A 12,355-nucleotide genomic window follows, 5' to 3' on the forward strand; every position below is an offset into this window, starting at 1 on the left:
ACTTATTTTGCATTTGTGTGGGAAAATCAAAAATGAATGGAAAGCATTTCTGATTCAATGAATCATATGAACCCGGTGCATGCATGACCCTTCACTTTGTTCACTTACACACGCATACCACACTCCAATTCCCAACTCAAAAACCCTTCATATTCCAAATCCTCACCTATAAAATCAATGGGCATCTGATCAAACTTCTCACACTTCCCGGAATTTTGAATTTCAAACCTCTCAGCCTTATCAAATCCCTATTTATTCGTCAACTACCTCCTATTTAATCATGACACTCTATCGTCTCACTTTTCCAAATCCCCAAAACCCTCATTCTCCCTCAATTCCGATTATCACCGCCGTCCCTCTTCAAACTTTACCACCACCACCCACCGACACCATGGCTCCCAAACCTCCAAACAAACAACCAGTTCCGAAATCTGCTACAAAGTTAACAACAAAAAGAAAGTTTCTGGTGAAGAAGGAGCAGCCAGCACCAGTTCAGGGGGAACTCCAATCGCCCATGGAAAAGAAAGTCAAACCTGACGAACCTAGGTATCATTTCTTTCCTAATGATCGCATGCTTCAGGGTTTAAGTGTCGATTTTGCTTGGTGTAAGGAGGTAGGGTTTGTCGAACTTTTGGAATGTCTAGAGTCACAGGGGTGGACTTTCTTGTTTGAGGTCTGTTCAAATACATGCATGTTTCCGGAAGCTATGGGGGAATTTTGTTCGAATTTTACTTATTCAAAGGGTGTCTGTCATTCTATGGTCAATGGGACAAAAATTAGGTTTACAGCTGAAAATTTGGGTTCTTGGTTTAAAGTTCCTGTTTTAGGAGAAGAAGTCTACTATAAGGGGAAGGGTCAAATTGAACTTGCTAATACCACAATGAAGGATGTCTATTCGTACTTTGGGGGACCAGGGAAAATACCAAAGGCGCTCAATCAATCCTCTCTCACTCCTTTTCAAAAGGTCCTGGTCAATGTGGTCCGTCGGGGTCTGGTTCCTCGCGCTGACAAAAGGGCCTTAGCTAGCAGACTTGACCTAATCTACATCTACCTCCTTAAAAATCAACATCAAATTAACTTTCCTGCCATTTTATCGCTCATCTCACCCACTGCATCTCTCAAAACAATTTCATTGGCTATGGGTCTTTATTGACCTTTATAATGCGAAAAGTGGGTGTTGATCTCACCTCTTACACCTCCGAGCCACTTAGCCAAGCCCATATTCTGTCTCGAGCCTATCTCAATGGGATTAGTCTCAAAGTCGTTGATGGTGTTGTGTGTGTGGGAAAGATGGGACCAGGTGACCAAGGTCCGCTAGATGATGATGAAGGTGATGAGATAGAGGACGAAGATGGTGTGTCTGAAGAGGGTGAGACTGCATTTCCCTGTATGGTCAAGGGAGGGACCTCTGAGGGTGGGGCTGTTGATTTGGGACCAAGAGAAAAATCCCCCCCTCTGGTTCCTGCAAAATCAAATTCACTTCAGCATTCTCCTGTTTCTCAACCACAAATCAGGCGCAGTCGCCGTATTGCTAGCTCCTCCAAGACTGTGCCTCCATCCGTCTGCATGGTTGATGAGTCGGAATCAGACCACGATGCGGAAACTCAGTCAGCTCCTTCCCAAGATGGTATCCTCACTAAGGTAATGGACAGGTTGGATCAGTTGCAGAAGGACAATATCGCCATACATGCCTCACTCCAGCCCCTGCAGGAGCTTATGGTTCAAGTGCAAATGGAAGAACGTCAATTCTTCAATGATCTGACTGAGCGTCTTGCTGACATGATTCAGGAGGTGGAGGTCCATACTGATGCGGATGCTGCAACCGGTCCTGTCTCCCCTCAAGCCTGATCCTGCCCAACCCTTGCTACAAATTATGAACCCCCCCCCCCTTCCTGTTCCTATAAACAATTTTCTGTTGGTTTTTGGTGTGTAAACATTGGTAACTTTGTGTTTTGACCTGCTGTGCTGGGTTTATCATGGCTAATCCTAATTAGCGCGCTTTTCCTACGTTCTGATGATTTGTTCCCACTAACTTGCAGGGTTGGTATTTGTCTTGTTTTTATGCTGCTATTGCCTAGTTTTGCTTGCAGGGGTGCGGTCAAACTCGTTGACCGACTTGAGCTGCGATGAGGTTCCCTGTTTGAGAGGGCAACATGAACCATACATTCCCTTTTGCATAATCGTTTTTCAAATTCCCTTTTTGATCATTCCAAAGGGGGAAGAGCTTATAGATTGGCAACTTGTTTCATTCTGTTTTACTCATACATGGTTCTATCTATGTTTTAATTATCTGACTCTATGATTGGAACTAACCATGTTTTTGCTTTTAAAAAGAATGCTGGATGTCATACAAGTTGAAAGGTTGTCATCATCAAAAAGGGGGAAATTGTTGGTCCATGAGTTTTGATGATGACAAGCTTATATGGTGCTTACGTTTTACATTCTAGAATTGGCAGATCAGAATAAGCTGATTGCCTTAAGCTAGTACAAATGCAAGTGAGGAAGCTTCGAAGGAAGGAATTCAAGTCAAACATCTCCTGGACGCAGCATCAAATAAATATAACAAGACAAGAAGATTCAAGTATGGAAGAAAGGTCCAAGCTTCTATGAAGGCTTAAGAAGTAGTTGATTAAATACGCAAAGGTATAAGACTATTATCTCGATCATACTGCTAAGTCTGGGAACAGTGGTTTTAAAGAGTCATCACCTAAGTTCTTAGAGTTAGCATAATACACTAGGTTTAAGACCAAATGATTATCCGTATTAAAAGGAGTTTTAATATGCTTAAATTAATTCGGTAATAATTAAAGATAATCTTTGGAAGAGTTCAAGGAGAAGTTAAAATCTTTAGGTATATGGTAAGTAGAATCCAAATAGGTGTAAAACTTTTTTAAAGATTAAATAGTTTCCTAACAGAAATCTATCTTTAAGAGAGTCCTAATTTGATTAGAATTGGAAGTCTAGGATTCTAGGGTAAATCACAGAATCACTATAAATATACCAAAAGATCTTCTCGTATTTTTTTATCAGACTCATAAGCATCAACCGGAGCTTTCAGGTATCACCTTTAAAGTCTTTATTTTTAAGAGTCTGTTCCTGTTCCCAGTTAGAGCAGTATTGGTTGGTAGGTCTTGTATCTTCGTATTTGCTTTAGTGTTATTTATTCTGTATTTTATTAAAGTTGAATTGATGTATGTTAAGCCTGAGTCAGGCTTACTAGAGCAAGAGTGAAGGATCTCAAGAGAGATCTGTGAGTTGGAACAATTGAGGGATTGTTTCATAGGGAGAAGGGAACAACGTGGGGTTGTTCCTAGTCATATGTAATCTGAGGTGATTTACAGATTGTGGCCCGAGTAGATTAGGCTTGTAAAGAAACTGAGTTGTTTTGCCTATTTAGTAGAAGTGTTTAAGTCCCCAAAGGGGCCGTGGTTTTTTCCTCTCTATTGGGCCTAGAGAGTTTTCCACGCTAAATTGTGCTTGCTCTATTTTGCTGTTTTTGTTCCTTATTGCGTATAATTTATAAAACTGCAAAAAATCAATTCACCCCCCCCCCCCCCTCTTGTGGAACTCCACGAAACTAACAATAGTATAAGGATTTTTAGCTATTGTCAAAAAAAAAAAAAAAACATAATTTTTACGTTTTTATTGTATTCCCGATTATTAAGTTTTTACGATAATTTTATTGAATACGTAGTAAGTAAGTCCTATATGTTTAGTTCCGACTTCCCTTAAAGTTTTTACGTTAATTTTATTGAATATACGTAGTATGTCCTACTCCTTATATGTTTATTTCTGACTGCCCTTAATACTATACGTTACACTTCTTATGGTACTTGGTATTTGACTAGCTACTGATCCACAATATTAAGGCTTTTCCTTACCTTTAACTTGCTATAATAACTTTGAATTTGAACTTCTTATCTCGATCCCAGTATTATTTGTCAAGATTTTGGGGCTCCGCCCTCAACTTTACCCGGACAAATTTGTTCTCGAAACTTATTTTCATGTTGAACATTTCTAAACGTAAAATTTGTCAAAATTTATTTAATGTTTAGTTTTATGCATGGAAGAGAAGACAAGTGAAAATGAATAATAAAACTAGTCAAAGTTGGTGAACAGTTTAGTAGATGTTACAAATATAGACAAAGTCCTTATTTAAGTACTGTAGATGTTACGAACATTCAGTTTGATGAAGTACATATACATTATATAAGGAAGACCTCTTGCCTCATTTTAATTACAACATTCGTTCAATTCCATACATTCTAAGATACAACACACAAGCTTTAATTTGTTCCCTAGCTTTCCGATACCTAGCTAGCTTTGTATATTTTAACGAAAACATGGCACCAACAGCAGCTAATTCTCTAAAACCAGTACAAGAATTAGTAGAAGATGGTGTTGTACCTGAAAAATACATCCAACAATTTGAAGATGACAGTCAAGTAGGCGACAGTCCCCTTCCTTTCATGGACGGTCCAACCATCGACTTTTCACTCCTTTTATCATCCAACCAGGAAGAGCTTGCCAAACTTCGTAACGCTCTGAGCTCTTGGGGTTGTTTCCAGGTATGTATATATGTTTTATTTATTACAAAATCATATATTGGCTTAATTTATACTCATGCAGAATATTTAATATAATTTCATTACTACGTACGTACGTCTAAGTGTCTAACTCTAACCTAATGCTATGGAATATATATACTCAGCTTGTGAATCATGGTATGACAATTGAATTGCTTGATGAGGTACGTGAAATGAGCAAGCAATTCTTCAAATTGCCACTTGATGAAAAGGAAAAATACTCTTCTGTAGGCGATAGCCTTGAAGGTTATGGCAATGACAATGTGATTCGACAAGGGAATTTCAATTGGAATGACAAACTCCATCTTCAGGTTTATCCAGAGCATAAGCGTCAGCTTCAATATTGGCCACACATACCTCAACATTTCAGGTACGTAATTAAACATCCATAACTTACGTAATTAACAATATGCATGCATGGATATATGATGCTAATCGAACAACGTAACGTAACTACATGATCGACACGAATATTGATTAATGATTATTGATTAATGATTATTGATTAATGATTATTGATTATTGATTATTGATTATTGATTATTGTGCGCAGTACAACTTTAGACGAATATTCAGTTAAGACTAAGGAAGTATCTGAGACACTCTTAAAGGCCATGTCCCGTTCACTGAATTTGGAAGAGAATCGGTTCTTTGAACTATGGGGAGATGACAAAGAAGACATAATACATGCAAGGTTTAACTTTTATCCTCGATGTCCAAGTGCAAAACAAGTTGTTGGTCTGAAAGCACATACAGATGGATCTGCCATCACCGTTCTTTTGCAAGACAAGGAGGTGGAAGGCCTTCAAGTCTTAAAAGATGCTCAATGGTTTAGGGTTCCTATCATCCCTCAAGCCCTTGTCATCCATGTTGCTGATCAATTGGAGGTAACCTACCTAGCTACTCTTTACAAGATATTTTACTACGTACATATATTTTTTTTTATATCCTAATAATTTGGTATGTTATAATTAATGTGATTTTAATTTGTATGGCAGATAGCAAGTAATGGAATATTCAAGAGTCCAGTTCACAAGGTGGTTATAAATCCACAATGTGACCGTATCTCAATAGCCATGCTTCCTATTCCAAACTCAGAGAAAGAGATAGGGCCACTTAAGGAGCTCATAACTAAGGAGAGGCCCCAACTCTTCAAGAGGCTCAACAATTATGGCCATGTTTACTTCAAATACATGGCTACTATGGAAAGGCAAATTGATGCTGTCAGAATTAATTACTAGTTATATTTAGAAATTATTTGTTCCATCTACTTGTGTTTAATTTGTATCCAATAAGTTATTACTCCCACTTATGGTTTCGTAAGCTATTGCTCGGCATCACCTGACGACTTACATGCATGCATGTATTCAAAATAAATTTTATGTTATGTGTGTTAAAAAAAGACCAAAGTTACCCATTTTAATCGATGGCTAAACATTATTTTGTTTTTATCATGTTATTGAATAATGTATCTCTGGCTCTATCCGCTTTGTAGTAAGTCTTTCAATGCAATACAACTCATCTCATTCTCACAATAAGGGGAACAGAATTGATGTTAATTTTCGAAAATGATAAAGGTCGCAACATGCAACATTTAAGCCGTGTCACAATGATAACATGTCATGTTTATGTGTCATGATTTAAATTGAAAACTAAAATATTTAACTTATACAACCTGTTATACATGTTACAAGAAAAATGTAGGAAAAACTTAATTTTCTAATTTATTTCCTTCTTTATATCGACTATCGATCTTATTTACATATTTTCATAGTAAAAATATTGCATTAAAAGTAAAAATATTCTGATGACGTATATCCTACGTGGTGCCTATATGTATCAATTAAACTCCGACACGTAAGATTGCGACAATTCGCAACTTGTGATCTTTATCATCACCCGTTAATTTTAACATCAGAACCAAATCCTTTTTACTGTGACATGATGCATATCGATCAATCACATACGTTTTCTTACAGATTTACTTACTTTCTTCACTCTGTCAAAAACTTACCTTTAGAGTTGATGTTCTGAAAAATCATCGGGTAAGTAGACATCAAACTAAATAATGGTATATCAATCAGAATAAAACTTGAAAGTTATGAAGAAAAAAAGACAGGTGTTAATATGTTATTAGCTAGCTAGCTAGTCGATCCGATGACGAATAGAATTATTATGGCAAGGACCAATCGAGTAACGAACCCAAGCGAAAAGGCCTTAATAAGGAGAGCAAGTCAGTCCAACTTGGCCAACTCAAGTTGACAACATTCTCTAAATGAAGATCATAATCATCATCATCATTATCATCAGCATTACGACCATAATTAGCACTTTGGAAATTATTTGTGGAATGTTGGTGTATTGGGAGGCGGTAACGACATACTGGACAAGTATTATTAATTTGAAGCCAAGACATGATGCAATGAGAATGGTAAAAATGATTGCATTCCAATTTCTGTATTTCTTGGTTAAGAAGAAAGTCTTGTTTGCAAATTGGACATGCTGAATCACTGGACATGCGCAATGTATCAGCTGTTACTCTGACTAGTTCCTGATTCGTGACATTCTCCTGTGAAGGAGATTCAGGGCTAGGTAGTGGTCGCGAAAGAGAATTATTGAATGCAAACTGTGGCCTGAGACTGGAACGATGATCATGAGGAGATAGATTGATGATCTGAGCCATTGTGTCTAATAACAGAGCAGCAGACGAAGAAGAAGTAGTAGTAGTAGTAGTAGTAGTAGTAGTAGTAGTAGTAGAGGAACTTGAAGGCCTTGAAATATATGTTAATTTCATGGCATACAAGATTATAACAAAGGGGGCATAAGAAATTGTGTGGGGGGTTAAGAGAAGCTGATGCAAGTCTAACAGTTCGATCACAATGACGACACCAGAAGAAACGATAGGTTCGTGTTCTTCGAACTCCATCAATCACAACCCGAGGCCTGTTTATTAAAGGCATATATATATATATATATATATAGTTGATTGATCTGGGTTGGATGATGAATTCAAACGGTTGAGATATATTGGTGGAAAAAGGCTATATATGGTGTTGAGGCAGGGGTAATGACTATATATTTATAGGTAATGTGAAAGGAATAAAGTTATGAAGAAGAAGAATACAAAGTTAGTTTTTGTATGCCTTGCATGTCAATCTTAGTGGTTTAAGCAAAGGATGAGTATTCTACAATAACACGTAACTATACCACATATATAAAAAATACGGAGTACTTCCATTTCATTTTCTACCTTTTTCTTTTTTATCAAATTATTCCTCTTGCTATTAATTAATGGGACTAGCTATGACTGGTAAGACTCCTCTAATCACAAAGTAAATCCATGCCAGTTGAAGGGTAACATATGATAGTATCAAGCTGGGTGGCCAAATTCAGAAACTCAAGTACGAAATCAACACTAGTACTAGTTTTACTTCCCTGAAACCATCATAGTCGATCAAACACCCTCAAACTTAGAAATGCCTTGCATTCTAACAATCTAACTCTAATACCAAGTACTCCGTATGTTTTAGTATTTTTACATAAACACCAAGTCTTCCCTTTTTCTTCCCTCAAATAAAATAAAATAATAATAATAATTCTTCATTTTTCCCTTGTAGAATAAAGATACTCCGTACTAGGAAACGATTGAGTAGCAGTAGTGCTCGAATATGCTAAAATTACTTGTTTCCAAAAAAACTTATAAATGATGCTCTTATGAATAACAACAATTTACTACCCGATTAGTTATATTCTTTAATAAAATAGTTACACATTATGATCAAATAGTTATAATCAATTATTATAATCAATCAAACAGTTGCACTTTTCCATTGTAATAGTGGAGTATATTTTTTCAAAAACTTTTGTGTGCCCCCGATCTACGGTATTTTACTGTACATCCAAATATAAAAGTGAACCAGACCAAAGATATAAGTGACCTTATTTGAGAACTAAAGTTACCTTACTCAAGTATAAATGTGACCCTAACCATTGAAAAGATGTGACTTCCTAACTAACTTTAAGATTGTTTTAAAAAGGTTTTTTTGCCAAAAAGGACCTTTTATAAACGTTTTTTTGCGAGAAAGGACCTTTTATGACGAAATTGGTGAAATGGGACCTAATACATAATTTTTTTTGTTGATTTGGACTTTTTACCGGTTTCTTGGAGTTGACCCAAGATTCCGGCAACGACTTTGACACGTGGCAACCGGAGAAGGCCACGTGTCCATTTAATGATTAAAAAAAAAAAAATCCCCCCCAAAAAAAAAATTATCGATTTTTTTTTTTTTTGCCCCAAATCGATTTTTTTTTTGCCCCAAATCGAAATTAATTTTTTTGCCCCAAATCGATTTTTTTTTTTGCCCCAAATCGATTTTTTTTGCTCCAATTCTCCCTCCAAAATCCCAATTGCCTTAAAGTTCGTCACTGAAATTGTCTACCACGAATTGTTATTCATAGCCACACGAATGAGGTTTGCTAGTTTTCCCCCTCAATTGTTCTAATTTTGCGTCGAAAAAATTAGGGTTCTTCGCAAAATTGGGGCATAAAAAAAGAAATTCGATTTGGGGCCACACAAAAAAAAAAAATCGATTTTTTTTTTTTAGGCTTTTTTTTTTGGGCAAATTTTTTTTTAATCATTAAATGGACACGTGGCACTCTCCGGTTGCCACGTGTCAAAGTCGTTGCCTGAATCTTGGGTCAACTCCAAAAAACCGGTAAAAGGTCCCAATCAACAAAAAAAATTATGTTTTAGGTCCCATTTCACCAATTTCGTCATAAAAGGTCCTTTCTCGCAAAAAACCGTTTATAAAAGGTCCTGTACGGGATCATATCCAGAGAGGACAGAACATCAATAACAGAGCAAACCCTGACACCCAGGGCACACCCAAGTCAAAGAAAGACTCTAAACCCCAAGCCAAGTATATGCAGCCCAGGCAGATCAAACCTCCCCAGATCACGTGTAAAGACACAGAGCAGAGCCAGGCAAAACTGCATCAGTCCAAGAAGGGACCTGCAGGCTAAACGACAACGACAAGGAATAAAGTACATCGCCGTCATACACGTGGCGGCATCTAAGTAGGCCAAAGTACAGAATAGTACGCCTATAAATAGCACCCACATCATTCATGATGGGATATATTCTTACACACGGTACTTGCTCCACCTTCTCTCTATATTCCCTCTCTAAAGACTTCTTATCTATTTGCTGACTTAGGCATCGGAGGGGGTTTCCTCGGTTAAACCCCCGAGGTTAGCTCACGTTTGCTCTGCTTGACAGGGCCAAGGCACTCCGGAACGTCCTCCCAGTTCCACACTCGGAACAAGTGGCGCTAGAAGGAGGGGACTTCCCAGACCTTGCCTCTAAAAGACCTACCCTCCCACAAAATGACTGAGTCAAGCGAACCGATAATCCAGCAGATAGAACCACCCACCTCTAGAAACAACCAGAGAATCACAAACGTACCTTTGTTCGGCATGCCTCAGAGTCTTGGTCCGCCAAGAGAGACACCACAACCCAGAGCTATGGCAACCCCCAGCCAGGGCCAGAGCATCCCAGTTCCAACCAGTGCCTCACTAGCACGGTTGGGGGCACAGTTCTCACCCGACCAGATGCGCACAGCCATAGAAGTCCTGACCTTCCTTACCCAGACAACACCGCAAGCCCAGGTCATGAGGACAGCCCCAGAGGTTGAGGTTGAGCAGAGGAGGAAACGTCCCAGACCCCAAAACAGTCCGAACGTCTGGAGGAGGAATCTGCAGCAGGAGATGGAAGGGGCTGACAGCCAAGAATATGAGGCAGAAAGTATCACGCCTAGCAGAGCTCAACCCAGAGCGAGAACCGAACAAGCACCCAGCCAGAGGCACCACTCCGGGTCAGGTATGCCAAATCCCACCCGAGCAATAGTTAAACCTGATAATTCCCCTTTCTGTGATGAGATACTCTCGGAAAAAATGGAAAAGATAAAAATGCCCACCTGCAAATATTCCGGAAAGTCAGACCCAACGAATCACCTCTCTGCCTTTGGAGGACACATGATGCTATATACCAACACAGACTCTATGTGGTGTAAGGTTTTCCCTTCCACTCTGGAGGGGATAGCACAGAGCTGGTTCGGTAAAATACCCAAGGGCACCATAACTTCTTTCCGGCAGTTAGCCATCTTGTTTCGCACCCAATATGTGGCAAACATTGCCAGAGAAAGGATGACAGGGGAGCTGATGTCAGTCATCCAAGGACCTCAGGAATCTCTGAGGGAGTACATATCCAGATTCAATATGGAGGCATCGAATATACCCAAGTTACAGCAAGAGGTAGTAGTCCTGGCTATGATGACTGGTCTGCGGGATGGAGAATTCAAGAGTTATCTGGGCAGAAAGTCATTCACAACCCTGGCAGAGGTACTGGGGAAGGCAAATGAATTCATAAAAAGTGAAGAGATTGGCAGAGCAACCTCACGACGATATGTAGCAAGTGAGAACAATTACGGTAGTCAGAGCAGAAAAGAGCCGTACAAAAAAGAATACCCAGACAAAAGGGAAAATCAGCAGCCCAGAAAAGATTGGCACGGGCAGGTCAGAGGAAGGGGTAGTGAGTTCAAAACTGAAAAGCGAGGCAAATTCAACGAATACACTCCTCTGGTTGCATCCAGAACCCAGATTTTTGCTATCAGCAAGGAGGATGAGAAATGGCAGAGACCACCGAAAATGTACAACAAATACAGGGACACGAAGAAGTACTGTGATTTTCACAAGGATCATGGTCATCTCACAGAGGAATGCACTCACCTGAAAGATAACATTGAGGACCTGATCCGAAGGGGGTACCTAACACAATTTAAGGCAAAGAGCTCATACAGCAGGACCTACGAAAACAGGGATGATGAGGGTCGATTTGATAACAGGAAGACAGAGCAAAAACAGAACCACCCAGCAGAGCAGAAGAGGTCGAATGATATACTGGTCATAACAGGAGGACCAGTCTACGCTGGTACTACAGCCAGCGGTGCTAAGGCCAGTGTGAACGAATTTAAACACCAGGTTAATTACCACAACTCAGGAAAATGGCCTGCCCCTCCAAAAATCCCACAGTGCACTTTTACAGAAGATGATTGTAAGGGCATAATTTATCCCCATGATGACCCAATGGTGTTAGCTCTGGATGTGGCTAACAGAAAAATCCATCGAATCCTGATAGACGGAGGAAGCTCTGCAAACATTCTATTCTGGCCAGCTTTCCAAGAGCTGCAGATCGAAGAGAAGCACGTAAAGCCAGTTAGCTACCCAGTAATTGGTTTCACAGGAGCAACGGTGATACCAGAAGGAATAGTTAGCTTACCTGTCCAAATTGGGCAGGGGAAAGATATCAAGGATGTCATGGTTGATTTCATGATAGTCAAGGTACCCGCAGCATACAATGCCATTCTGGGCAGACCATTTATTCATGATGCAGGAGCAGTGGTGTCTACTTATCACCTCACCATGATGTACACAACGAATGATAACAGATCAGCTAAGGTCAGGGGAAACCAAGAGCAGGCTAAGAGATGCTACCACACAGCCCTGAAACAGCCACCCAGACCCCCGCCCCTGGCAGAGGCAGACATTCCCTTGTCCAGAAAGAGAAAGAGAGCAGAGCGTAAAAAAGACGCACTACTGGACATGGAGAATTTTGAGCATCGTGAAGAAGTACTGTTAAAACCAGCCCCAGCAGAAGAAACAGAAGAGATAGAGTTGGAGGAAGGAGTAGAGGACAGAACAGTCCGAATTGG

At 39.5% G+C, this 12,355-nt stretch overlaps 2 protein-coding genes across 2 annotated transcripts; one reads left to right on the plus strand and one right to left on the minus strand.

Annotated features, from left to right (window-relative positions):
• The first annotated feature begins 4,229 nt into the window (after positions 1-4,229).
• Positions 4,230-6,421, plus strand: LOC110797521 (protein SRG1-like). The gene is made up of 4 exons (XM_022002636.2): positions 4,230-4,568; positions 4,712-4,956; positions 5,140-5,473; positions 5,585-6,421. Exons 1-4 carry the CDS (start codon positions 4,344-4,346, stop codon positions 5,825-5,827), a joined length of 1,047 nt encoding a protein of 348 aa, XP_021858328.1. The 5' UTR covers positions 4,230-4,343; the 3' UTR covers positions 5,828-6,421.
• A 145-nt stretch (positions 6,422-6,566) lies between these two features.
• Positions 6,567-7,615, minus strand: LOC110797513 (RING-H2 finger protein ATL79-like). The gene has a single exon (XM_022002628.2). The coding sequence runs from the start codon at positions 7,510-7,512 to the stop codon at positions 6,760-6,762; it is 753 nt and encodes a 250-aa protein (XP_021858320.2). The 5' UTR covers positions 7,513-7,615; the 3' UTR covers positions 6,567-6,759.
• Positions 7,616-12,355: the final 4,740 nt, after the last annotated feature.

Source organism: Spinacia oleracea, chromosome 2 (genome assembly GCF_020520425.1).
Source record: "Spinacia oleracea cultivar Varoflay chromosome 2, BTI_SOV_V1, whole genome shotgun sequence".
Lineage (NCBI taxonomy): Eukaryota > Viridiplantae > Streptophyta > Magnoliopsida > Caryophyllales > Amaranthaceae > Spinacia > Spinacia oleracea.